This window comes from Manacus candei, unplaced genomic scaffold, assembly GCF_025592945.1.
Source record: "Manacus candei isolate 608988 ecotype Guabito, Panama unplaced genomic scaffold, ASM2559294v1 h1tg000043l, whole genome shotgun sequence".
NCBI lineage: Eukaryota > Metazoa > Chordata > Aves > Passeriformes > Pipridae > Manacus > Manacus candei.
The window spans coordinates 20,903,282-20,930,430 of record NW_026138091.1 but is presented as its reverse complement, the minus strand read 5'-3'; the positions used below and the strand labels follow the sequence as shown (position 1 = coordinate 20,930,430).

General features: G+C 44.4%; 1 protein-coding gene across 4 annotated transcripts in view; it reads left to right on the top strand.

Moving 5' to 3' along the window:
- The first annotated feature begins 923 nt into the window (after positions 1-923).
- Positions 924-27,149, top strand: part of TRABD (TraB domain containing) — a 37,569-nt gene continuing 11,343 nt past the window's right edge. The window contains exons 1-5 of one of the 4 annotated variants that reach the window (XM_051795666.1): positions 924-1,032; positions 19,232-19,294; positions 21,442-21,520; positions 24,185-24,351; positions 25,171-25,311. In XM_051795666.1, coding sequence (XP_051651626.1) covers positions 19,271-19,294; positions 21,442-21,520; positions 24,185-24,351; positions 25,171-25,311 — 411 coding nt within the window. In that variant the 5' untranslated portion in view covers positions 924-1,032; positions 19,232-19,270. Of the gene's footprint in view, positions 1,033-1,516; positions 1,745-19,231; positions 19,295-21,439; positions 21,521-23,038; positions 24,051-24,184; positions 24,352-25,170; positions 25,312-27,149 lie in introns of those variants that run through there. The other 3 variants (XM_051795667.1, XM_051795669.1, XM_051795668.1) reach the window with 3 other exon arrangements.

Genomic DNA, 27,149 nt, shown 5'->3' with positions numbered 1-27,149 from the left:
TTCCAGAAAAAAATGTTTTCTTGACCAATAAAAGATTTGTATGTGTCAGCCTGGTAATCTGAAGTATGATTGAATGCCAGCTGTGCTTGAACAGGTGGTGCAACATAGATTTTTCAGGTTTCGGGTGCGAAACATTAACTCTTCTCCAGCAGCAGAGAGGCCCGCTGTGAACAGAGAAAGGGAACCGCCAGAACAGCCGTGGCAAGAGCAGGACTGCACATCGAGGAAGTCACGGATGGCTTCGGAGATGACGTCGATTGGAGTGTGATTTCCCTCCGATTTCAATCTCCATTAGACCCACGACCACGGCATGTTTTCACACGGACACCCCGTGCAGTCCCACACCTACGGGTTCCCTCACATCTTTACACATTTCCAAAGCACTCGTAAGAACAGCCACGCGTGGGCCAGCACAACACAGCCGCCGGCAGCCACGGCAGGACCGCTGGCGGGGAGGCGCTGCTGGCTCACAGCCTAGGACTGGAGGGTCGGTACCAAGCCGGACCTCCCGCACCGAGCTGGGCTCGGGTGAGAGCGGCCGCTGAGTTGCTTCAGCTGGCCAGGGAGAGCAGCCTCAAAGAGGACGTGGCTCCATTCCCGGCCAGAAGGCCCCTGCCTCTCAGGGACGCTGAAGGTGCTTCGAAACCCGCTGACGGTACTCCCGCACGCTCCCGCTCCGCCTCGGGGCTCCCGCAGAAATCCCAATAACCCGCGGCGGCCCCTCCGCGGGTACAGCCCCGATCAGCCGCCGGGAGCCTGGCGGACACGGAGCTGGAGCGGAACGGCCGCCGGCGGAGGAGCCGCGTGGGGCGAGAGAGGGAGGAGGAACTGGGAGCTGTAGTCCGCTGCCGCCGCTGTCCCGCGCCCGGGCAGACAGCGGGGACTACAGCGCCCAGGGTGCCCCGCGGCGGCCCCGCCCCGGCGCTGACTCCTGCAGCACGTTGTCCCGCGAACACGCCCCGCGCCCGCTCCGTCCGCAGCGCCCCGGCAGCGGCGGCCCCGCCGCTCCCGCCGCCCGGCACGGCACGGCAGGTCAGCGGGGCCGGGGGCGGCGGGGCCGCGCTGGGGCCGAGCCGGGGCTGAGCCTCGTCGCGGCGGGTGCGCGGGGGGAGGGTGTGCTGCGGTTCTCCGGGTGCCCCGCGGGAGAGGAGCGGGGTGCGAGCGGTGCGGCCGCGTCCCCTCTGTGCGCCCCCCTGGCACGCGCCCGGCTCTGCCCGCCCAGCTGCCAGCCCGGCGGTGCGGCCGGGCAGCGCTCCCTCGGGCGGGGAGGTGGCCGGGGAGCGCCCGCCTCTGAAAGCGCTCCCTGGGCCTGGGAGAGTTGCGGGCGGCGCTCGGCGCCCCCGGGGAAGGGCGGCCGGGGCCGGTCCGGCGCTGCCCTGCCGGTGACCCCGCGGGCGGCGAGGCCGAGGGGCCTCCTGGGCGGGGGCGGCCTCCAGGCGGGCGGGCGGGCGGGCGAACTCCGCCTCGCAGCGGGCGGGCTGGGGCGTTCGGCCCCGCTCCGGAGGGGAGGAGGAGGCTGCGAGGTCCCTGCCCGTCGCCTCTCGCCGGAGCCCCGCGGGGAGGCCCCCGCTTCTCTGCCCTGCCCTGCCCTGCCCTGCCGGAACTTGTGGGGAAACGCGGCCCTTGGGGCCGTTTTTGAGGTGTCGGGTTCGCACCTTCGTTACGGCCGTTCCCTGGGTTGGGGCGTCGCGGAGGTGGCAGCGTGATGTGGGCAGAGCTCTCCGTGCTGCTGTACCTGACCCAGGTGTTTGGGGATAAGGGCGTGGGTTTGTTGGGTTCTGACTGGGAGCTGCGGAAAAGCCGAGATTCAGTTTTTCTTTTTTCTTTTTTCCCCCCCCCTTCATTAAACAGTTGTGGCTTTCTCGGAATTCACCTGTGAAAATAGTTCTAATTAACCCAGGGCTCGAACATAACTCGTGTCCCAGGCATAGCCTAGGCCTCTCTCTTGAGGAAAATACATTTTCCAATACAGGTATCCATACAACAGAGGTGTTTATGTTTTTGGTAGCTTTCAGGAAGAAAGAGAGTATTTTTCTTTGGTAAAACTTTGCAGAAGGTTGCAGCCGATTAGTTGGAAAAGCGAGAGGATGGGATGGGCTTTTACAGGTTAGATGCTGTTTTGCGTATATGGTGACAATAGTAGTCCCGAGAAATATCGAAGGTGCCTGGAGTGACCTCAGTTCTCCCTGTTGTAGAGATATGTATCTGTTCACCTCCTGTTTAGCTCATTAATGCAGGTATTCCTTCTTGGAAAGCTAACAGATTAAAGCAAAAAAAAATTTTAAAAACCCAGACCCAACAGATTTCAGGGGCTTCCCTTACACAGTAGGGGGAAAACACATGTCCATTTAATTATCCTAAGCTAAATGAGTTTATTAATTGAAAATTCTGGGTTATGGCTGTAGCATTGGTTTGTGCCCTGCTGTTTGTGGCTCTCAGTAGACTTTCAAGTTTCAGTAACTTAAGTTGCTGATTGTAAATTTCAGCTATCACAGTGTTTGGCACTCTTGCATCTTAACTGTAGACTTTAGATATTAGTTTGATGGTGCTAGGAGAGTTAGATTTATTTTTCAGTTTATTCTTTCTTCCATATGGTAAATATGATGAAACATTGCTGCTGCTGCCACTACAGCTGTGAATAAAACACGTGGTATTGGCATATACTTGTTGGAGATTCATACCAGTGCTTTTTTTAAAATAATACTTTTTGGAAAGCATTTTCTTTTTCCTTATTTGCTATTCAGAAAAAGTAAAGAAAAAGATTTGGGGCAGCCTTTGAAAATGTTGAAATGAGAGCAGGCCAGAGATATGTGTGCTCCAGATTTAATGGGAGTGGTGCATAACTGTGTCTGTCTGAAGTGATATCACAGCATGAGCTTTGCCAGCCAGTGCCAGTAGGAAAGAAGGATTCTGCAGCTCTCCTTCTTCTGTCAGGGAAAGTCCACACTGGTTAGCAGTACTGGTTGTCTGTCATAAATTATTTAGTACAAAATCTCACCAATATATTTTCTTGATGAGGGTTGTTACTAGATTGGAAAGCTATTTGCAAATGCCTATGTGAATTGTTTCTGAAATCAGAAACAATTATTGAAAGTTTTTGTGAAGGGCCACTCAAATTTGAGATGTTATGATATTAGTTGATACTGTCATTCTGTATTTGAACTTAAAACTTTTACCGTGAATATTTATCTTCCTTCCTAAAAAAGGACTCGGGGCATATAACTTTAATATTAATCATAATTTACACAATTTATAGATTTGTACAAAAACATGCACGCACTCAGAGACAAGTTGTCTTCCTTTACGCTTCTTTTTCTAATTCAAAAAAAGTAGAGGAGCTGTTTTGTCCTTCTGTCTTCAGTTGACCTGCTCAGCAGTTTTGATCGAAATCACTGAGGGTTGCAGATACTTAGCACATCCACATGCAAGAATTTAAGTGTCCTGATGACACCGCAGATCAGGCTGCAGGGGAGACTACACTGGAGCTCTAGTTCATGTTTTCAAGTGGCTAAGCCCTGCAGGCTGTCTACAAAATAACCTTGTACAGACAGTGCAACCTGATGAATGTGTGTTGAGAGGTCTGTGTCTCTGTGCAGGAAGGGTGTGCATGCTTGTGAGAAGGAGCAAGAACCTGCACCACAGCTGAACAACACCATGACTGCTGATGAAGTTGAAGCAAATCTTCAGTCACCTGCGTGGTGCATCTGGAGATCCAGATCTTGTCTCACTAGGGCGCATGTCTGGTGTGTTGCACAGCTGGGAGCTGTCCTTCAGAAGGACAAGAATACAGTTCTAGTTACAGTGTAGGCCACAAAGAAGACCTGTGAATGAGGAACCCCTATCAGGAGTTGCTGGGGGATTTTCTCTTTTCTTTGGACGGCAGCAGATAATCGTGGAAATAGAGATAATCTTTTGAGAGAAGATTTTATTTTTTTTTAAACACTGAAATTGTCAGGTACAGGGTGCTTTATGTGTTAAATGAGTGGTGCAGCAGCTGGATGGACTTCGAAGCAAGACAGATTTCCTGGTTAGCGTGAGTGTCTGTAGTACTGAGAGATTAGCACTGTCCTGGGGCTCCTGTGTCTACAGGCTGGAATTTGCTTTCCTGGAGTTTTGTCTCTCTTAGGTCTGTCTTGAAACCTGACCCTCTTTCTTCAGTTCCCTGCCACAGTAGAGCTGTGTGTCTTTGCTTATTGCCAGCACTTGGGCCCGTGTCATGTAACTGTTTTCAGCTTTGTGATCACCTAATGATTTTGAGGGTAGATCAGCTTGTTCCCAGCTATTGTTTGGTGACTAGAATGGAAGGGGCAGGCAAAAGAATACTACTGATAAAATATTGTGCTTAGCAATTGGGCAAAATTATTTTGTCCTACAGAATCCCAATTTTACCTTCATAAGGATTGCATTTAAAAGTGTTTGTAAGAAAAATGAGTGTCTGCCAGTACTCTTGAGACCCAGCTTCTGCGTATCTCAACAGACAGCCATTGGCATGTGAAATATCAGTGTGTATGTGGAATTTAAGACACCTTCTCCAAGTTTTGTGGACCACAGTCCAGTATCTTCCAAGCCAATACTTAGTTGTCCATGGCAGAACTTCTTCACCCTTCTCCTGTGCTTGCTGCTTGTAGGTAGTGAGTAGAGTGGAAAACCCACTTTTTGTAGAACTCCATAGAAACTACACATGCAGCAGCTGCGCTCTTTTCCTTTTGTTCTGCATGAGGGTGTTTTTCAGAGGGTTTCCCAGAATCAGAAGTATCACTTGGTTCATAGCTTTAAATGGCCTGGAGGGAGGAGACATACTGATATCTTAGTCCAGTCTGCTGATCGCAGCAAAGTCTAATAAAATTATTTTGGTTCCAGATCTTCCCTGAAATCACATGATTCACATTGGAATACAATAGGAAAGTGATTTGGATTGATGTTCTAAAACTCTCAGTTTCTGAGTTGGGTCCAGACTTGGGCCAGTCATTGTGGTCCTTCTGTCCCACGTTTCTAAGTTTAGCAATCTCTTTACAAACTCTTAAAACAGGAAGGATTTGGGCAAATGTTTGTTCTCAATTCTGCTGTGTATTAGCATTCTGATTCACCTCATACTTATTCATTTCATCAAGTAGCCGTAGTCAATGTAATAGCAATAACTTCTAAAACCCCAAAACATACAAGAATGCCTTCTTGTCTTTCACTGGTAAACGTGGTTTTTGTGCATTCAGTGTCCCAGGACAGATATTCTCATGTTCCAACACCTCCTTTCAAACAAAATTAGTGTATTGTCTGTGACTTTTATATTTTAGCTTCTGAAGCGTGCAAATGGATGTCGACTCCAGTGTGCAGGTACCTGAGTTTAGGCTGCATATATCTACACAGTTCATTTTGCAGGAACATTGATGCTCAGAGGGTAAAATTCTCTTTTGAAATTTGTGAACTTCTGAGTCATGAGAAACCAGAAACATGCTCTACAACCATCTGTGATTACAGAACCAGTTGCTCAGTTGAGTTTCAAAGGCGTGGGTTGTGTCAAAGAGATAACGTGCAATATGTAGAGTAGATCACCTTAGTGATAGTTTTGAAATACGTTCCAATTTCTGAATTTGTGGCTGTTGCATTAATTGGCAGTCAGGTTTCAGCTGATTCATCCTTCTGGATATGAGCAGTCTATCAACAGAGAAGACACCATTTGGAGCAGATGATTGTTTGTAAACATTTGTAAGACTTCCCTGCGTAAGTATGGAAAACGCCTCATCAATCTTAAATCCTCTCCTTCCATTGCAGAGGATGGTGCTGAGACCTAAGTGACTATCTTTTAATTTGGTTTTGCCTCTTACTACGTTAAATGTTAAAAATGGAAGGTGCTTTGTTTGGCATTCCAGACAGCAAGTAATTAATGACTGCAACAGTTTGGCAGTGAGAGAAAAGTTGGGTCTGTATCTTCTGAATATACCTCTTCTGTTTACATAAAGTAAGTGGTCTTTTTAAAGGGTAGCAGCATTCAAATGAGATGTGCTTATGCTTATGCAGTGCATAATAAGAATCTGAAGTGTGCAGGCTATACCAATATACACCAGGCTAAACCAAATATCCATTGTTAGTGAAACTGCAGGTTTAGAGGATGAAACACAGCACACTTAATGCTCGTACATTTTTATTGCTGCATCTCATGCCAAGCTGATGAGAGCTGTGTTCTGGCCAGGGATACTGGTGTTAGAAGGCTGGCACACGTGTCTGTTTGTGACGTAGTCTTTTGTGCGAGCCAGTGGCGTATGTCCAGCTCAGGTCAGTTTTATCTCAGTTGTAGCATGACCTGTGTGAGGTGTGCTGTATTCTCCATGGAAAACTCCCATTTAATTGTTCAACAGCTTGCTCCAAAATTCTGTCCTTAGCCTACCTCTCGCCTTTCCCACAGCAACTTTAGAGGAACAAGGATGAGTGGTGTTGATGTGTTCTATGAGGAAGTGCTATCCTGCAGGGTGTGTGGGGATCTTAGAAGAAGGACCAATGAGTAATAACAAAGGAAAATTCAGATTGAAATGCTTTGAAAGTTCCAGCAGCCTTCTAACTGCTTGTTTAGCTACCAGAGGTCAGGCTTGTTGTAGTAGTTTAGGCCTTCCTTGGTGACCAGTTTGTAACCAAGGAAGTGCCCAGATTACCCGTTATTCCCTACGATTTTTACGTAAGCCAGGAGTATAAGAAGAAAGGTGGAGAGGTCTTCTCTCTCTTTCCTTCCGACGGCTTTGGAGGTGCGGGTTCCCTGCTGTTGAGTCTGTCGTGTTGGGGAGTGAGGCCTGGTAAAGCCTTGCTGACCTTGGAAGACGGAGGTTGCCGGCGGTCGTTCCAGCGTGACTTTCTGTTGTCCCAAGGAGAGTAGTAAGATATTCTTTTGCTAATTCTTTTAGTTGCTAGATCTTGGGCTATTGATCGTGTATATTTTATTTTGGTTTTGTTCCTTTTTTTTCCTTCCCCCTTCCCTTTCCCTTTTCCCTTGGAGTTGTGCATGGTATTTCAACTGTACATAGCTGTATATGTCATAAATACATTTATTTTCATATAAGTTTGGCCAGTTTGGATTTTTCATAGTTTTTTTCCTTAGCACTGAGCTGGGGGTATTTCGGTGTTGGGTCTGGGACTTGGCAGGGAGCCAAGTAAAACTTAGATGCTTGTAGACGCATTTAAACATTCATACACCTCAGTTCCTCATTTGTAAAACAGGGAAGTACATATAATCTGATCTCAGAGGCTAGAGGATTAATACTTTGAGTACCAAGACATGTAGTTACTTCCTGCAATGCTCATGAATATTGTAACTATCAAAAGCATTAATAGCTGCATTTAGATTTGTTTGTTGGGGGATCAAACATAAAAATTGTTGCCTGTCCCTTTCAATAAAGGGTGAAACAAGTTGTGGTAGTTAGGTGGCTCCTAGTTTCTTTTCCAGCTTTTCTGATATGTATGCAGCTCATAGGAAGTACAGAGCAATTATAAGATGACAGAGAACTTTATTTCCTTCTTGCAGCGTCAACATGTTGAGGAAAGCAAATGCTGCTTCTGAATTTCTTTATAGTTCAGCAGGAGGAAAACATTCAATAAAAATCTTCTTTTTAAAGAGTAGCTGACTAGGTTTTATAGGTTGAAGCATGAGAGCTTTTGTGCTGGTTTAAAAGTTAACCAGCAGGGGGAATGAACCCAACTCAAAGGAGAGATTATAAATCAGAATAACAATTTATTAAAATAATACAGTAAGTACAATAATACAAACAAACAATTGGTCTCAACCCACAAAAACCCAAATGTATAACCCAGTACCCTGGGGCCTGAACAAAGTGGTGTTCCTTGGGCCCTGTTTGAGTCCAAAGTAAAGGGAGAGGGGAAGAACCTGCTGGTGGGAGAGCTGCTGCAGTCTGGCCAGAACTGGTGATCGCAGTCCAGTGGTGGTCTAAGTCTGGTTGAGAGCGATGAGATGCAGCCGTCCTCTGGATCCCACGAGTGGGTTGAAAAAATGTTCCAAAACTCCAAGATTATATATCCTCCAGTTCAGGCAGGAATGCTTGGTACTCCCCTCAGGGCGGGGAGTTCACAAAGGGTGTGAGGACAGAAACATCCTTCTATCTCACAGGCCTCTTAACACCTAGTTTATAGCCTGAGGAGTCAGGCTCTATGGGTAGAGAGTGCGAATAGTCTATTGACAACAATAGTCTAGTTTCTGGGAAATGACATGGAAGGCTATAGAATACAGTTTTGGGTTACACCCACCATGATGAACTGATCTCAGCTGTCCTAACTAGGACATTATCCACCCCTTATTCTATGCCATCCATGTCATGCCCAAATTAACCCTCTTTAAAAACTATATCCCTTTAAAACTATATACATCTATCTATCTATCTATCTATCTATATATATACAATGAAACATTACAGACCATTCTCACTCAAAATTAGGTCCCCTTGTGGTACACAACGTGTCTCCCCATCTTTTTGCATTACCCACCACGTGGAACCAGGTCCCTGAGCAAAAACAATCCCTCGGATGGGTTTGCCTTTGCTTGAGGTGGGACTAATCCAAACAGTCTTCCCTAACATTCCTCTCATATGTACCACGGGGACTTTATCTCCATCTACAGTATGCAAAAGTTCTGATTGGGCAGGGCCAGCTCGATTGATGGAACCTCGGGTGTTGACCAACCAGGTGGCCTTTGCTAAATGCAGCTCCCAGTGTTTGAGAGTCTCCCCACACAGTGCCTTCAGAGTGGTTTTCAGCAGTCCGTTGCACCGCTCAACTTTTCCAGCAGCTGGTGCATGGTAGGGGATATGATACACCCACTCAATGCCGTGCTCTTTGGCCCAGGTGTCTACAAGGCCATTCTTGAAATGGGTCCCATTATCAGACTCAATTCTCTCCGGGGTGCCGTGTCGCCACAGGACTTGTTTTTCAAGGCCCAGGATGGTATTCCGGGCAGTGGCATGAGGCACGGGGTATGTCTCCAACCATCCAGTGCTTCCTTCTACCATGGTCAGTACGTAGTGCTTGCCTTGGCGGGTTTTGGGGAGTGTGATGTAGTCAACTTGCCAGGCTTCCCCATACCTGTACTTTGACCACCGTCCACCATACCATAGAGGCTTCACCCGCTTGGCCTGCTTGATGGCAGCACATGTCTCACAGTCATGGATGACCTGTGAGACAATGTCCTTGGTTAAGTCCACCCCTCGGTCACGAGCCCATCTGTATGTTGCATCTCTCCCCTGGTGACCGGAGGCGTCATGGGCCCATCGAGCCAGAAATAATTCTCCTTTGTGCTGCCAATCCAGATCTACCTGAGAGACTTTAATCCTGGCAGCTCGGTCCGCCTGCTCGTTGTTATGATGCTCCTCATTAGCCCGTTTCTTGCCTACATGAGCGTCTACGTGACGGACCTTCACACTCAGCTTCTCTACCCGGCCAGCGATGTCCCGCCACATCTCCGCCGCCCAGATGGGTTTCCCTTGGCGCTGCCAGTTGGCCTTTTTCCATCGCTCCAGCCATCCCCACAGAGCATTGGCCACCATCCATGAGTCAGTGTAGAGATAGAGTCTTGGCCACTTCTCTCGTTCAGCTATATCCAAAGCCAACTGAACGGCTTTAAGCTCTGCAAACTGACTTGACCCACCTTGTCCTTCGGTCGCTTCTGCAACTCGCCGTGTGGGACTCCATACAGCTGCCTTCCATTTTCGGTTTGTCCCTACAATGCGGCAGGAGCCATCCGTGAAGAGCACATATCGCCTTTCATCTGCTGGTAGCTTGTCATATGGTGGGGCCTCCTCAGCCCGTGTCACCTTCTCCTCCTCTTCTTCAGAGGATAGTCCGAAACTCTCACCTTCGGGCCAATTGGTGATAATTTCCAGAATCCCAGGGCGATTAGGATTCCCTATCCGGGTTCGCTGCGTGATCAGAGCGATCCACTTACTCCACGTGGCATCGGTGGCATGATGTGTGGAAGGAACTCTTCCCTTGAACATCCAGCCCAGCACTGGTAGTCGGGGTGCCAGGAGGAGCTGCGCTTCGGTGCCGATTACTTCTGAGGCAGCTCGAACTCCTTCATAGGCAGCCAGGATCTCTTTCTCAGTTGGTGTATAGCTGGCTTCAGATCCTTTGTATCCCCGACTCCAGAATCCCAGCGGTCGTCCTCGGGTCTCCCCAGGCACTTTCTGCCAGAGGCTCCAAGAAGGGCCATTCTCCCCGGCTGCGGTGTAGAGCACGTTCTTCACGTCCTGTCCTGTCCTTACTGGCCCAAGGGCTACCGCATGGGCAATCTCCTGTTTAATTTGTTCAAAGGCTTGTTGTTGTTCGGGGCCCCACTGGAAATCATTTTTCTTCCGTGTCACAAGGTAGAGAGGGCTTACAATCTGACTATACTCGGGGATATGCATCCTCCAAAAGCCCACAGCGCCTAGGAAAGCCTGTGTTTCCTTCTTGCTGGTTGGTGGGGACATGGCTGCTATCTTGTTAATCACCTCCATTGGAATTAGGCGGCGTCCATCTTGCCACTTCACTCCTAGGAACTGAATTTCCTGAGCAGGTCCCTTGACCTTACTCCGTTTAATGGCAAAACCGGCTCTTAGGAGAATCTGGATTATCTTCTCTCCTTTCTCGAAGACTTCGCCCGCTGTGTTCCCCCATACAATGATGTCATCAATGTACTGTAGGTGCTCTGGAGCCTCACCCTTTTCCAGTGCAGTCTGGATCAGTCCATGGCAAATGCTGGGACTGTGTTTCCACCCCTGAGGCAGTCGATTCCAGGTGTACTGCACACCTCTCCAAGTGAAAGCAAATTGTGGTCTGCACTCCGCTGCCAAAGGAATGGAGAAAAAGGCATTGGCTATGTCAATGGTGGCATACCACTTGGCTTCCTTGGACTCCAGCTCATACTGGAGCTCCAGCATGTCCGGCACAGCAGCACTCAGGGGTGGTGTGACTTCATTGAGTCCACGGTAATCCACCGTCAGCCTCCACTCTCCGCTGGACTTACGCACTGGCCATATAGGGCTATTAAAGGGTGAGCGAGTCTTGCTGACCACCCCCTGGGTCTCCAGTTCGCGGATCATCTTATGTATAGGGGTCACAGAGTCTCGGTCGGTGCGGTATTGCCGACGGTGCACTGTTGCTGTGGCTATCGGTACCAATTGTTCTTCAACCTTCAGCAGTCCCACAGCAGAGGGGTCCTCTGAGAGACCAGGCAAGGTGTTCAACTGTCTAATTTCCTCCGTCTCCACAGCAGCTATGCCAAAAGCCCAACGAAGTCCTTTTGGGTCTTTGAAATACCCACTCCTCAGGTAATCTATGCCAAGGATACACGGGGCCTCTGGACCAGTCACGATGGGGTGTCTGTGCCATTCCTTCCCAGTCAGGCTCACTTCAGCTTCCAGTACAGTCAGCTGTTGGGATCCCCCTGTCACCCCAGAAATGGAGATGGATTCTGCCCCTACGTATCTTGATGGCATTAATGTACATTGTGCGCCAGTGTCCACTAAAGCCTTATATCTTTGTGGCTCTGATGTGCCAGGCCACCGAATCCACACAGTCCAATAGACTCGATTGTCCCTCTCCTCTACCTGGCTAGAGGCAGGGCACCCCTAGTCCTGGTCATGGTACTCATTGTGCTCTTCTTGTGGGTATGACCTGGAGGTCCCTTCAAGAGGATCAGACGTATCATCATTCCTGTACCGTCTGGAGTCTTGCCCACGAGAGACTGGAGCAACGTTTACCCTTGAAGAGTTCTTTATGGTATTTGTTCCTCTTTTCAGTTCACGTACCCGGGCTGCTAAGGAAGAGGTGGGTTTCCCATCCCACTTCCTCATATCTTCTCCATGCTCACGGAGGTAAAACCATAGATCGCCACGTGGAGTGTACCTTCTCTCCTTAGCTGGGGGACGCTGGCTCCTGATAGCAGAGACTCTTGTTCGTCCTGGCGAGATATGGAAAATCCCTTCCTTAATCTCTTCTCTTAGCTTCTGGTGTCCCTCTTCAATTTTCTCTTCCAGGTTTCGGACGTGTTCAGCCAGTTTGGTTTCCACAGATGAGACGTGGGCTCGTAATGGGGCGGTGACAGTGTCTTCATAAATCCTGAGTTTGCTAACCAATGCTCCCACCTTGTCCTCTCCCTCCCTCCATTGCAGCGTTGCTAAGTAGCGGGAATACATTTCTGGCCCGAGTCGTGCAAACTTTAACCACATTTGGGAGGTGCACTGTACGCCATCTGGACTCTTAGGGAATCTTTCATCCTCTGAAAAGATTATCTCCAGTACAGCTAACTCCCTTAAGCACCGGATACCTTGTTCCATCGTGTTCCACTGTCCTTGCTGTACGTGGAGGTCCTCCTTGCAAAGGTATCTCTCCCTCACACTGGACAACAGTCGCCGCCAGAGGCTGAGAGTTTCCTGCCTCCTTCCAATCCCCTGATCAATGACTACATCTCGAGACAGGGATCCCAGCTGTCTGGCTTCACTCCCATCTAGGATCGTATCGTTAGCTGCGGCATCCCAGATTCGGAGCAGCCAGGTCAGAATGGACTCGTTCGCCTGTCGTGTGAACTCTCTCCGGAGCTCACGTAGCTCACCCAGGGATAGGGACCGAGTGATTATTTCTGGCTCTGTCTCCTCCGGTGGATGTGAAGGTCCCGCCTCTTCGTCATCATTTGCTATGCGAACTGATTTAGTCTTTGATTTCCTTTTCTGGACAGGGGCGACTGCTATTGGTTTTGCTTGTTCTTCTGGCTCCTCGATGGTTTGTGTGGACACGGTGCTGGTTGGTTCATTTCTTTCTCCCTCTGACTCAGCTGTGGTTTGGGTGGACGTGGTGTCTGCGGATTTGGTCCTTCTCTCCTCGCCCTGACAGTGCTGTATCATGTCAAGCAGTGCCCGGTAGGCAGTGGCCAGGGCCCAGCAGGTTGCTGTGAGCTGGCCATCTCTGGAGCTGCCAGAGCATTTTTCCTTCACCAGTCTTATCATGCTAACAGGATCCTGCAGTTGTTCAGGGGTGAATTTCCAGGTCATTGGAGGAGAAAGCTTTTCCAAATACTGGCTGATGGCCTCCCACTTTCCGTGCCATTCAGCATTATCTGCTCCCAGGGCAGGTGTCCAACCAACCTCCCTAAAAGGCACTTTTCTGACCCTAAACATGGTGTACACAGTACAGAGCAGACAGAGCAACACTAACAATAACATTATGCTGTCCTTAACATCAAAAGGGAACTCAATATTTTCAAAAACTGTTTTAGCAGGTCTGAAGGGGAAGAAGGAGGTGGGAGGCTGGAAACCATCCACCCCTGTTCCCCCAAAAAGCTGGGTGCGATTTTTAATGAGGCCCCAGAGGTAGCAACCCAAACCAGGACAGGCAAACAGGACTGAATACACATTTACAATGAAACTCATTGCTTCTGATGTTAGAATGACATAAACATAATATATTAATAAAACAATTTGGATCCCTCTCCCTGGTCTTAAAGAGAGCATCAAAACAGGCAAATAATACGCCATCTGTGGAAATATGAACAGGCTCAAATACAACATCCATGTGAGTGCATCAAACAACATGGTGATCAGGGAGTTTCTATATTCAAATAGACAAATGCTTCAAATGAAATTGTGATTCTGACTTCTCTCTCTCTGCCCGACGTTTGGGCGCCAAAATGTGCTGGTTTAAAAGTTAACCATCAGGGGGAATGAACCCAACTCAAAGGAGAGATTATAAGTCAGAATAACAATTTATTAAAATAATACAGTAAGTACAATAATACAAACAAACAATTGGTCTCAACCCACAAAAACCCAAATGTATAACCCAGTACCCTGGGGCCTGAACAAAGTGGTGTTCCTTGGGCCCTGTTTGAGTCCAAAGTAAAGGGAGAGGGGAAGAACCTGCTGGTGGGAGAGCTGCTGCAGTCTGGCCAGAACTGGTGATCGCAGTCCAGTGGTGGTCTAAGTCTGGTTGAGAGCGATGAGATGCAGCCGTCCTCTGGATCCCACGAGTGGGTTGAAAAAATGTTCCAAAACTCCAAGATTATATATCCTCCAGTTCAGGCAGGAATGCTTGGTACTCCCCTCAGGGCGGGGAGTTCACAAAGGGTGTGAGGACAGAAACATCCTTCTGTCTCACAGGCCTCTTAACACCTAGTTTATAGCCTGAGGAGTCAGGCTCTATGGGTAGAGAGTGCGAATAGTCTATTGACAACAATAGTCTAGTTTCTGGGAAATGACATGGAAGGCTATAGAATACAGTTTTGGGTTACACCCACCATGATGAACTGATCTCAGCTGTCCTAACTAGGACAGCTTTTTGAGAACTTTTTTATCGATTCAGTTGAATCACTGTCTGAAGAAAGCAAATTTAAACAACACAATAAAAGAAGAAATGCTGTCCTACTGTAGGGTACCTTAATGAATTGCCTGTCCATTCCCTGTGTTGTGCTTGAATTTTCTCACTGAACTACATCATTGAAATGAAACGGGAAAGAGCATTTGGTCTTTTACTTGCCTTGCTAGAACCCCTGATTTGTGAGTGTACCTCTTGTGTTCTTGAGACTGCAAGCTAAGAGAGTTTCAGATACCTAAATATGCAGCTAGAACTGAAACACTCTGGTTAGCTAAGACTACCAAGTATGAAAAATGAGCCAGTAGTTCATGAGCATATTTCACGCAAAGAGGAAGTGCTGCTGAAGCTGTTTTATATTAGGAAAGCTGGAGGGCTGATGTGACATAAGCATGGCGGGGAGGTCTTTCTCACTCTACTTTATCAGCCTCTGCAGGATAAACATTGCTAGAAGATGTCGAACTTGTTCTTTTGGGGGGAAGAGAATAAGGCCCATCTGCATGGGAAAAATACAGCTCCTCTTCAGCAGTGCTTTTGCCAATGTGGAATGGCTGTCTTGTGTGTGCTGTCAGGACAAGAAGACCTTGACAGGAAATAGGTGCCTATCAGTAGAGATGAGTAATGGCTAAATTGTAGGCTTGCAGTTCTTTTGGTGGTCTCAAAAATTCCTCTTTGGTTGCCTAGGTGTCTTAAGAGACCATGTCTTTTTCACATCCATCGCCCTCTGTAATCCTCAGTCATCTCTTTTTCCTGGAGGAGCAGTGCTGAGCATTGCATCTCTAAATGACTGTGAGACTCTTCCTTCCCTGCCAAGTCTGTTTAAAATTCACCTATGGGTTAGCAAGCACAGACAAATAAGTGCGTTGTTACCTTCATCATTTCTTTAGGAAGTTAAACTTTTGAAAAAAAAGAAGAAAACACAGGTTGAGAAGTCAAGCTCTAAGAAGTTTGGAAAGGCATGGATTTAAGTTGTTCAGATGTTTGCCAGGATTTGATCTGAATCAGCACCTTTTCTTGCTGTTGGACATGGTGGAAGGAAGTGCTTACAGATTCGTGTGCTTCAGTTTGTTATCTGTGTAACAGCAAGGTATGTTCAGTCTTCTCTCAGAGGTTTCAAGATTATATTTCAAGTATCAAGGCATACAGAAATCTTCTATGAATACAGGGATGTACAGGGATAGTGTCTTTTCAATGTGGATAAGTTGGGTCGGCCTGGAGTCCAAGGTATTTGACTAATGCCCCAAATATGGGGGAACGGACTTTTGCCAGTGCTGCTGAGGAGGATGCTGGCTAGCTGAGTAGCCAGACTTGTCTGTACTCTGGTGAATGCAGAAACAGGTCTTCTGCATGGAAAATTTCACCTCCAGTGGAACTTGAGCAGATCTGAGCACCTGAAAACAAGACCACAGAATGTCCTGGGTTGGAAGGAATCTTAAAGGTCATCTAGTTCCAACCTCCCTGCTGTGGACAGGGACACCTGCCACTGGACCAGGTTGCTCAGACCTCCATCCAGCCTGGCCTTGAACATTTCCAGGGATGGGCCATCCACAACCTCTTTGGGCAACCTGTTCCAGAGCCTCACCACCCTCACAGTAAAGAATTTTTTCCTAATATCTAATTTAAACCTAATCTCTTTAAGTTTGAAGCCATTCCCATTCCCCTCTGTCCTGTCACCCCAAAATCTTTTCCAGAATGAACAAATCCAATTCTCTTAGCCTTTCCTTGTAGGAGAGATGCTCTCTCCCTCTTAATCATCTTGGTGGCCTCTTCTGGACTTGCTCTGACAGGTCAATGTCCTTCCTGTGCTGGGGACTCTAGAGCTGGATGCATCACTCCAGGTGGGGTCTCACCAGAGCAGAGCAGAGGGGCAGAATCCCATCCCTTGACCTGCTGCCCACACTGCTTTTGATGCAGCCCAGGACACAGTTGTCTTTCTGGGCTGTGAGTTCACATTGTTGGGTCATGTCCAGCCTCTCATCCACCAGCACTCCCAAGTCCTTCTCAGCAGGGCTGCTGTCAATCCCTTCATCCCCCAGCTTGTATTGATGCCAGGGGTTGTCCTGACCCAGGTGTAGCACCTTTCGCTTGGTTTTGTTAAACCTTATGAGATTCCTATGGGCCCACTTCTTGAGCTTGTCTTAGAAGAAAACAGTGGCAGACTTGCCTGTTATTGTGGCTGCCCAGTCTCTCATCTGGCCTTCAAGGTATTGTGCCATGGGTTCTCTGCAAGGCTGGAGCTGGGAACCACAGTGAACAAACAGCTTTGCTTTTTCCAAAGGTTGTACAGGTCAGTTGAAAAGTGGTGCTGGTTAGCATGAGTAAACTTCAAAGATATCTCACTTTTTCTCCCTGCCTCCCCCCTGCCAGTATCAGATATATAATTTAGTCAGTGGTGAGAATGGGATGAGGTTTTCTAAAATGTCACTTGGTGGGAAAAAATACCACTCAGTGCTTCTGTATAGAAGTCTGTTCTTTAACCAGAACTTGCAGTTTACTATTTTTAAGAGCACTCTGTAGATAAGAGACAAGTTTTCAAACATCAGAAGGCCTTAACCAAACTTAGAACTTTAGGTTGTGCTTAGGGCAGAAAAACACTGTGGTATTTTGCACATAAACCAGTTGAGAACCAAGTCCAGAGCTGAGCATCAGAGTATTGGTATACCCTGGGTGATGATGTAGTTGGACAAGCATGTTCTCAGAGGGCATTTGGTTTCAGCATCTCTGCTTCATGCTGTCCCTCCAGTTTTGCTGTTGCAGTTGTTCCTACAGCTGTTTGGTTATCTGAGCTTAAAATGCCTTGGTAGCATAGGAGGGGGGGAAGGAAGGTTGTTCTTTAATCTGAATCTGCTTTTCAGTCTAGTTTAGTGCCTAAGTCAACAAGTAGTTAAACCAGTCTATCAGAGACGGGACAGGATAAAAAACAGGCTCTGGGCTCACTTAAACTCACAAAGCCACCAGACTGTCTGGAGGGAGGAACCAGTGGGTTGGTGTGTCCCATTCAGGTTGCAGGTCTCCTGGCAGGGGTTTCCTTTGCTGTGCTTCTTTAGATTTGTCCACACCACATGTAAATTGTGGAAACACTGAAACAGAAGAGCAACTCAGCTTCACCTGCCCTTTTAGCTTACTCTGACATCCAAGTTTCCTTGACCTGACTCCTTGGAAGATGGCAAAGCATGGTCCTGGTTTGAAAATTAAATTATGCAAAATTATGCAAAACCAGTGGAGTGCTTATGTTGCCTGTGCAGACTTCTCTCATTTCTTTGAAGTTTGTTTTACTGAACCTTTTGGCACTGTTTGCAGTTTGTATTTTTATTTTAATGAGGTATTTGCCTCACAGCTTGGGAGCTGCGTCTGTAGCTGTTGCCTGCTTGAGTGTGGGGCTCTGTTGGGTTTCATGGGCCTTTTGCTCCAGGAACCATGCAGAAGCCAGCATCTCGGCCGCTCCACTTTTTTCTTGCCCAGCCTGCAGCTGTGATCTCCAGTTTGCCAGCTGACAGCTAGCAGTGGACAGTGCGAAGGCAGGAATTGCTGAAATCCCTCCACGAGCACATGGAGGGAGGTGTGCCAGTGGTTGGAATTACATTCACATGCTTCACACTGCCCAGGCAAATGCTCTTTTAAAGAAACGTATTTTAAGCAAAGCTAGAAAGTGGAACAGCTGACTTGAAAGTAAAGGCCAGAAACCAGGATGCAGAGCACTAATCTGACTGCAGGAAACTTGTATTTGGGAAAGGGGGAGGCTTCCCATCACATTGTGTGCTGAAATACACTGTCATATACAGATAGCCAGCCACCCAGCTTTCCTCCAGCATCACCTGAGCATAGGACAGGAGCCAAACTTGTCCCTCCACTCTTTAGAGCAAATTTGTTGTATGGCTAAATTGGTCAGGACTGCTCTCCAGCCTAATGAAATAAAACACTGTTCACATATACTGTGAAAAAAGTCAAAGGAAGATAACCCAAAATGTTGTAATGAAGAAGCAGCACTTTCTTTGAGTGCTTCAATTTTAGTGGGATAGCAGTGAGAATAAGCAGAATGAGTGCTAGTCATGCATTCAGTGTCTTGTGCAATCCCCTTAGAGTACCACCCAAGTCAGAACATAGCACTCTCCAGCTTCAGGAAAAACTCTGGACTTTTAAGGTTCCTTCTTTCATCCATGTTGTTAAACTAAGACATGGAAACCATTCACTAAGGGTTTGAAAACCAAATTTCCTGGGTTTTTCACACAGACACAATCTTACTGATGTTCTGACCCTGGCATATTTGTAAATATATGTGATCACATGATGCTGATCAAATAACTGTGTGTGGCTCTAGTTGAATATTAAGATTGTGGCTGCTCTCCTATTCTGTGTAGTGGTGAAGTCCTAGAAATACAGATGATTCCTAAAATTTGCATAAAAACTGTCTTGGTGTAGTTTATTTGGATAAGACAGAACTATTTTGCTATTGCAAAAACCCTTTTGACAACCGTGACAACCACTTATGAACTGATCTGGAGGAAAAAGGCATTTTTAAGACAGTAAAAAAAGCAAATTCCAAGTTCCCATGAAATCCACCTGTGTTTATTAAGATACTCTGTGTGTGTGAGAACAGGACTGTGCTCTGGATTTACAGCCACCTCAAGAACCATACTGAAACAGGCTAGTTCTACCCTACTGATGGGGAGGAATTGCTGTTGGTTTGTTTTTGTTGTTTGATGTGGTTATTTTAACAGCAGGAGAGTTGAATAAGTGACGTTTGTGCATCTTCAGTTTGCCACTTTTATTGCTTCAACCTTTATTTGAAACTGTAGAGACACATTTACTTTTTTCTTCCCCTTTACAGTTTTTAAGCAAGTATTCTGGGTGATGCCATTAATTTTTAATTCTCTCTCATTACTTTTACTTCTTGCAGTTCTTGTGTGGTTGGTGAAAATAAACCTCTGCTGCAGGGATGCAAGAGGAGCAACAGCCTGAGGTAGGGCATGGAGACAAGTTTGTTTCTCAATATAATTGCAGGGAAGGTCAAGACTGAATCAGCCAGGTTCTTCCACTCATCCTTGGAGAAGTTCTGCAGAGTTGTAGGGTTGAAAATACCAACTTGAGACCCCTTTTAAAACAGAGAGATGGGGAGCTGAGTGCTATTTTTTACCACATTTAGGTTCTTTTCCCTCCAATTGCAAAAGCTAAATAGGGTATTTTGTATTAATCCACTTGCAAGTGAGGAATTGCAGAAAATAGCCTAACCTATGAGATTAAACGTTTAGGAGGAAAAAATGTTTTGTGAGTAAATTAAAGAAATTGATTTTGATTAGATACAAATCATCTCACTGTACATGGCTTAAGTTCCTTGCCACATTAAAGTGACATGCTTTTTCTACCCTTCCTGTTCCTTCTCTTCTCCTTTCATATCCATACATCTCAAAACTTTTTTCTGATATAATAGAGAAAGTTCAGGAAATTTTTATCTTATGAGATATAAGAATGTCAGTTCTTTTGTCCTGTTAATTAATTTTAAAAAAGAACAACAGACTCCTCATGTGGTGGCTTAGTGCTTTTCTTTCTGCGGTGTTGTGATCCTATGATGACAAAGCCAGCATAAGTGACAGAATTAATTCCATATGTTACAGATGGATAAATTTTTCCAAAATATTTCTGTGACTAGAGTTAACGTATGCAAGCAATAGAGTCAAACCATATGTTGTGATCAAAAGCTGAGCTGGTGTTAAATTAGATTTGTGAATGTAATTGCAGTTTGCAGTGTAATTGCAGTTTGCAGTTGTCAATGAACAGACTTTTGCTTTGTAATGAAAGGATGATCTGTTGCTGTGAGTATTTTAGACTTTGCACTGTAAAGCTGTTCTACTTTTTGAGTTTGCTCCATGAAATGTATCATAAATTTTTTCTTGCATTCAGTGGGGCCACGGTAAGACACCCAGGCTTTATTTTCTGAAAATTCCTGTTTGGCTTAATGGAGTGCAAGAAGAAAATAACTACTCTTGTTGAAAGCTCTTAACAATTGGATGTGCTTTGTACAGTCTTGCTTTAAATCTTACCAAGTTAAGTACAAAGTAAATAAAACAGTCATTTTAGCTAAAAGGCTGGCATCCATCAGGAGAGCTTGGCTGCCTGCTTGCTGACTCATTAATACTGCCTTTCACTTGGAAAGTACTTGAATAATGATGGATTCGCATCCAGTCTCTAACTTTTTGACTCAATGCTGTTCAGGAATTCCAAATTCTCCCAATAATAATTTTGATTAAACTTTGAATTAATGTAGGTGCCTAAAGATAATTTATGGTTTAGCTTTCCCTTATTCCTAAGTCTCTTTTCTGCACTAACTCTGCCTCTCTGGCTTGGATGACACTGGCTGAATGACTGGGATTGATTGGATTCTATGCATGGGTTTTAAAACTTGCCTGTTAATTAAAAATAAAAAAGGTTTTTGTTGGCCAAAGTCCCACATCATGTACTTCTAGTGGTAATACGTAAGAGTTAGTCTTAGGGAATCTTTTCAGTTACCTTCTGATCCTTTAGAGGACAAAACTATGCAGATGCCGTGTTTCTTTTTGATTTTGATTTCAAATATATATATCTACAAAGTCATCATGCACATAACTTTATAAGGTTGGGTGTGCATTTTGTGTAATTGCCTTACACTTATTCCAACAAATAAAATACTTGGCCTGACTCTTCTAGAATGGACGTGTTTAGTCTTGTGAGTGCTGATTAACTTTCAGACTAATGCTGACTGGTAGTTGAGTTAAATGGTATTAAAATAATCAGTGCACATTTTAGTTTCCAACACAGAAAATGCTATAGTAGTGTTAGAGATAAATTTGTTCTTTTTATCTAGAATCCAATTTATTTTAAAGCTCCACATCAGGTATAAATACTATCTTGTAAAATAGGCATGAAGTAGTTTTTAATATGTTCTTTCTCATACTTATGCAGCTGGGAAAATTAGTTGTAAAACCACAGATGTTTTGACTTGTGACACTGCTTAAATTATTTACTTGCTTGAATATTATATGTAGGTTCAAATTGAGCAAGCTCACAAAGGGAAAGATATATTAAAACATTTCATTATAATTCCCAGCCTCCTTTTGAATTTGTTTCGTACAGGCTGCTGCAGATCCAATGTCCTCCTCTGATGCACCAGAAGATGGCCCAAAGGAAACGTCCAGTGTATCGCAGAATATCTGTATGTTTCTGGTTTGACTGGGGAGGGTGTATCACACTGGAAGTGTATTAAACTAAATGTCCTTAACTTTTCCTTACCTAATATGGATGTGGCTGTTAGCACAAAGAGAGGTCTGAATAAGGTCACATCTGACTTAATCTGTTCGTGATTTGTTTCAAGGCCCAGTTGTGTAAATCAAATTTAGAAAGAGTAATGACATATCGATTGTCAGTTTGCTGATCCCGTACTTTAAAAAGAAAGTAAATATTTTAAGATTTAATACATACACTCAGATACTTTTTTGAGCTCAGTCATTGCTTACTAAGCCATTGATGCATAAGTATGGTTTACTTCAGCAGTCTGGCATCTTGTGATTCAATGTTGATCAGTTGTCCCAAATGGAATGCGTTGCCCATGCTAGCATGATAATGTTTTGATATGAAGGCCAAACCTGCAGGATGTAAGAACAGAAGTATTCCAACCAAAACTGTCCTGTGAAGCCAAGGAAGTGTATCGATCCTTCCCTGTCATTGGTAGGGATCAAATAATGGCAGGCATTTCTTTCTCTGGAGGAGAAAACAAAGGCTTCTTAGGATTTGCTGTATGCATATTGATATACTGTTGTGATATTAATGTATACAGTGCTCATTTATAACAATAGGAACATTCAGATTGTGCTTTTTGGCAAATAATAGGCTCTGAACCATCTTAGGGCAAATTAGTAACAGCAAAATTACTATAATGCTGAAGTTGCTGAATAATCCCCAGGCATCTCAGCTTTCATGGGAGCAAACAGAGCCTTGACTAAAGCTATGGGAAATATATTCAGACATAAAGAAGCAGATTAATTTATATTACTTTTTTCTCCAGGTGTAGAAGTTGGTTTAATAAAAACCATTGCTGTTCCTGAGAAGGTTTTCCTTGATTGTCCTTAAATTATAATATCTAGTACTGTACCGTTACAGCAGTTTTTCTTCACATGAAACATTATTCAGTCCAGTTCTGAGCATATATATGAGGGGAAGGCTTGAAAAATAAGTACAAGTTACATCCTTTAAGGGTTACCGAACATGTAGAAACCGCTTTCCACTGGGGGAATCTGAACCATAAATATCTTTAGGCTAGGAGAGTATTTGGGGCAAGTATGTGCACATGTCCCCATTTATCATATTCTCCCTTAGACATCCACTTTTGACCATTGTGGGAGGCAGGATATTTGCTTAGGTGGATTTTGTTTGATCTACCATGGCTGTTTTTATTATTACGTGACTGAGAGTGCTACAAATGCAACAGCTCTACCTCTTCTTCCTTTTTCAGTCGTTTTCCCTACCTTCTCCTTAGCATCACCATCTGCTTTGGCAGCAACATTGTCTTAGCTCAGACAGTACTGATTGCAACACACCATGTTCTTGGGTATTGACCATGAAGTTGTAGGCTGCTGAAATTCTGACTCAGAAGGATGTTGAAAGGTTGCTTTTGTTTTGGGTGGGGTTCTTTTAATTTGGGGGGGGGGGGCATGTTTGTTGTTTTTTGTTTTATTTGGGTAGGGGTTTTTTGATTTGGTTTGGATTTGTTGGTTTTTTGGGGTTTTTTTACATAAAGTCTTATAAGTATTTGTGGGACAGATCTGGGGCCAGAACCACACAGTTAAACCAGATTCATGAAATGAATGTATGATAGGAGACTAATTTATCTGCATCTTTGACATCCTGCCTGCAAACTATTCACTAACCTTTTTTTTTTCCCCCTGGGATTATGATCCTATTCCAGGCTTCTGGAGACCACTTGAGACCTCTGCTAACTTGTACAGCAGCTTGCCAGAGAAAGAGAGTTGGTTGGAAACAAAACTCTGCTTTCCTGCTTGATACTTTTTTTTCTAAGATGCTTTACAGCTCTAAGATACTCATTCAAAGTGACTATATTTTCCAGTGATGTGGAGTTGAAGCTTTTCTATCTCAGTTAATGAGGCTATCTGGCATTTAACAAGCAACAAGTGACAGAACTGATAGATCCTCCTATTTTCCATATGGCAGGCTTGACATAGATGGGCTAAACTCACCTTGTACCGTTTTGATCTTAAATAGTTTGTTGAAACTAGGGAAAAACGATCGGTTTCCTGATCTAACTACCTCTTGAGGTTTAATTTTTAATTGTGTACTGATCTCTGGTGTGTTAATCACGGAAAAGGCTAAGGTTGGTACTGTAGGTATCCTGTGTGTGCCAATATGTGCAGTTGACTGCCAACACAGTCACACCAGTGTACATGTGTTGCTATCTTTTATATAGATAAAAATCCCAAAAGGGGACAATTTTGTTTTAGAATTTAAAAAATGCTCTTTTTTTTTTTTTCCTAATTTAGTGTATACCTTTTCTAAGTATTCTTTGCTTCTCTATCCACCTCACCTGCCACACAGCTTCTCTCTTTCCCTTACTGAACTGCGTGGACAACCTGTCCCAGTGTCCACAGGGTAGGAAACCTGGACTGAGACCCATGCTTGGAGGCAGCCTCTCCAGTGATGGCACTCTCAATGATGTAGCCTCAGAACTGAATGTAAGATTACAGTGGTAAATCAATGGCCTTTTAGCTCTGCTCTGCTGTTTAGTGGCGACATATTTATTTTCTGTTTTACTTACCTGCACTTTATATCATGTGGGCTTTTCTTTTGTTTTTCTATACACTTATAGCTGATGCAGATGCATTTAAAATTCTCCTGGAGATGAAGTTGAAGAAGAGACAGAAAAAGCCTGCTTTACCAAGCACTGTGACTGAGCTTGACACTGAGGATGGTTCTAAAGTGTATGTGGTTGGAACAGCTCACTTCAGTGACAGCAGCAAAAAGGATGTAGTAAAGGTAAATGCTAAGTGTGAGCCCTTCAGCAGCATGTTTATAATGTTGTCAACTTAGCATTAAGTAGAATAAAGTCTAGCTCTCTGACTTGGTTCTGTGCTGTAACCTTCAGGCTCTGTTTTTTTCTAGTTGACTGTTGAAAGGCTAACAGCACTGTGGGATGAGAGGCAGACATGTTATAGTAATAATTTTTGATGCAATACATTGCTCTCCCATCTCAAATATTTTTATTTGTTCTTAAAAAAAACAAACCGATACAGTGTCAGTGTTGCAAGTTGAAATCTCAGTAGTGAAACTTACGTCACCTGTATAATACTTGGCTGTAAAACCATGCTGTCCCAAACTTGGATCCAGTCTCAAGAATGGTGCAAGTAGGAACAATTTCATACTGTACCTCATGTGAAATCTGCAGTTTAGAGTGGCTTTATTATCCAGGAGCTAGAGGGGGAGAAATCTTGTGCCAGAATCATCAACCATGGTTCTTACTCAGATTGCAAATAATCACAGAGTATGGTCAAATTAATTTTGTGAATGTGAAAAGTTTTAACATCAAGTGTTTCTTTCCTGCTCTCCTCCCCAGCACAATGTGTTCTTCATCTTCCTGTCCCACAGCATCCAGGAACTAAGGCAGTTTGCTTCCTTAATATTTTTCTCAATACATAGCTATTTGGAGAAGTCTTATTTACTATTCCACTGTTTTTTTAATTGAAAATGACTGTTGGAATGTGCTTTTTAAGTCACTTTTCTCTTTAAAGTATTGATATTGGCTGCATTTCTGTTTATTCCTTTCTAAAGCAGTGTAAATAAATTCTTTTTTTTCAGACAATACAAGAAGTGCAACCTGATGTAGTTGTGGTGGAACTATGCCAGTACAGAGTTTCTATGTTAAAGATGGATGAAAAGACATTACTAAAAGAAGCCAAAGAAATAAATTTGGAAAAACTTCAACAAGCTATAAAGCAGGTATGATTCCTACAGTGAAAATTAAAGGTTTATGTTAAGAGCAGTTTGTCAAGTTGCAGCCAAAACCACTGTTCCCACCAGCTGGGAACCTAATATTGTTGACCTAAGTGAGAATACTGTTACAGTGGCAAAGTTAGGTTTGGGTATTTTCTTTTTTCCAAACATCAAGGACTTTGTTTCACAACATCGTTTTGGCAGGTTGTTTCACAGGATCATTTGGGCAGTTGTTGGCCTTGGCAGGGATCCTACTGTATTTAACAGCTGCTCCATTTGCAGGACACAAGTTTAACTTTGCAATTATTATTCCTGCAATCTGCATCTATATCACATCTTTTTAAGGAGCACTTAATTTTGATATTGTCTGTTTAGCTGCATTCCTTCTTCATCCTAGTGTGTTGCTCTTTAATTCCTATCCACTTGTCTTTTGAGTAGTTTCTAATTGACAGTAGATCCTGAGGGAGGTTTTTGAAAAATCTGGGCTGAAAAGTGTGGGATTCTATTCAAATTGTAACTACCCTGGCAGCTTGACATTGACATGTCTGGCATGTATTTGCAGAACTAGTGTTGTCCTGTGTTTTTTCACTTTCACTCACTTAGCTTGTATTTAAATTAATTTTAAGTTAGGCTCAGTGAAACAGCACAAAGTTGACTTAAAAATGACAGGACACTTGAGTCTGGTTGGATGAAGAAATTCATAGATTGTTATTTTGGGTGTGTGGTAATTGTATATTGGAATTGTTTTATTGGTGTAATTGGGGAATTTCCAGGACTGCACCCCCAATAGAAATATAATCTGCAGAAGCACTTGCAGTGGCTTGGGGCTGGTTATGTGTGTGTGTGCACACGGTGTTTCAGAGCAGGCTTTCTGACTCAGAGTTAGGCAATAATGCATCGTTCCTGTTTTCTTTATTTATGCCCTATCAAAGGAAAGAACATTGTAAAACACTTGCATATTGCATGAATTGCTGCATCCATCTGTTATTTTAGGTAAGGTGGATTATTCTGATGCATGTAGCCAAAAAATGCATGTTCACAACCACCAGAGCAGCATAGCTGAGGATCTTCTGACCTTGTAAACAGGCACAGAAGTTGTTTTTTTTAATGTCAAAGCTAAATGCAACAATTCTTGCTGTGCTTCTCTGTTAAGAAGAAAAGGACAATGAAAATAAAACACCAGACTTTTTCTTTTTCCGTGATGTAAATTCGTGCTGGCAGCTTTGTAATTACCTCTTCCTACCAGCTCTTGAAGTGATCTTGTGTGCAGACAGTAGGAAATACAGACTCTGTTGGCTTCAAAGCCAGATGACATTACAAGGATCCTTCCTTTTGTTACAGCTCAGTCTTAGTTTCCTTTGTCACCAGTGTTAATGCAAATAATAAAAATTGGACATTGGGCCTTTTAAAGAACATATTTCTCTATTGATAGTCTCAATTAAAAAAAAAACACTCAACCTTTTCCCTTTGATTCACTAGCAACATGGGTTATATAGGGAAAACCAGGAAGAACAGTCCAACTGTCTCATGCAAAAGACTTTGTTTTTCTCTAATAAGAATCAAAACAGTTGGTAAGTTGCTTAGTTATGCTTTAGTTGCCTTCTCACTTTGAAATGTGCATTCATTCAGACCCAAAAGCTGCACTGAAAGTCAAAACAGCTGCAACTTTCATCCTGAGTTAGGGAATTAGGAAAAAAAACTAAACAAACTGTCTTTTTGTAATCACTTACATAAATATGAAGCAGCAAAATTGCATTTCATTGCTTTTAACTGAAGATGGAAACTGAGCAGAATGTTAACATGAAACAAACATACTTGCAATGGATCATTGGCATCCACAGTTT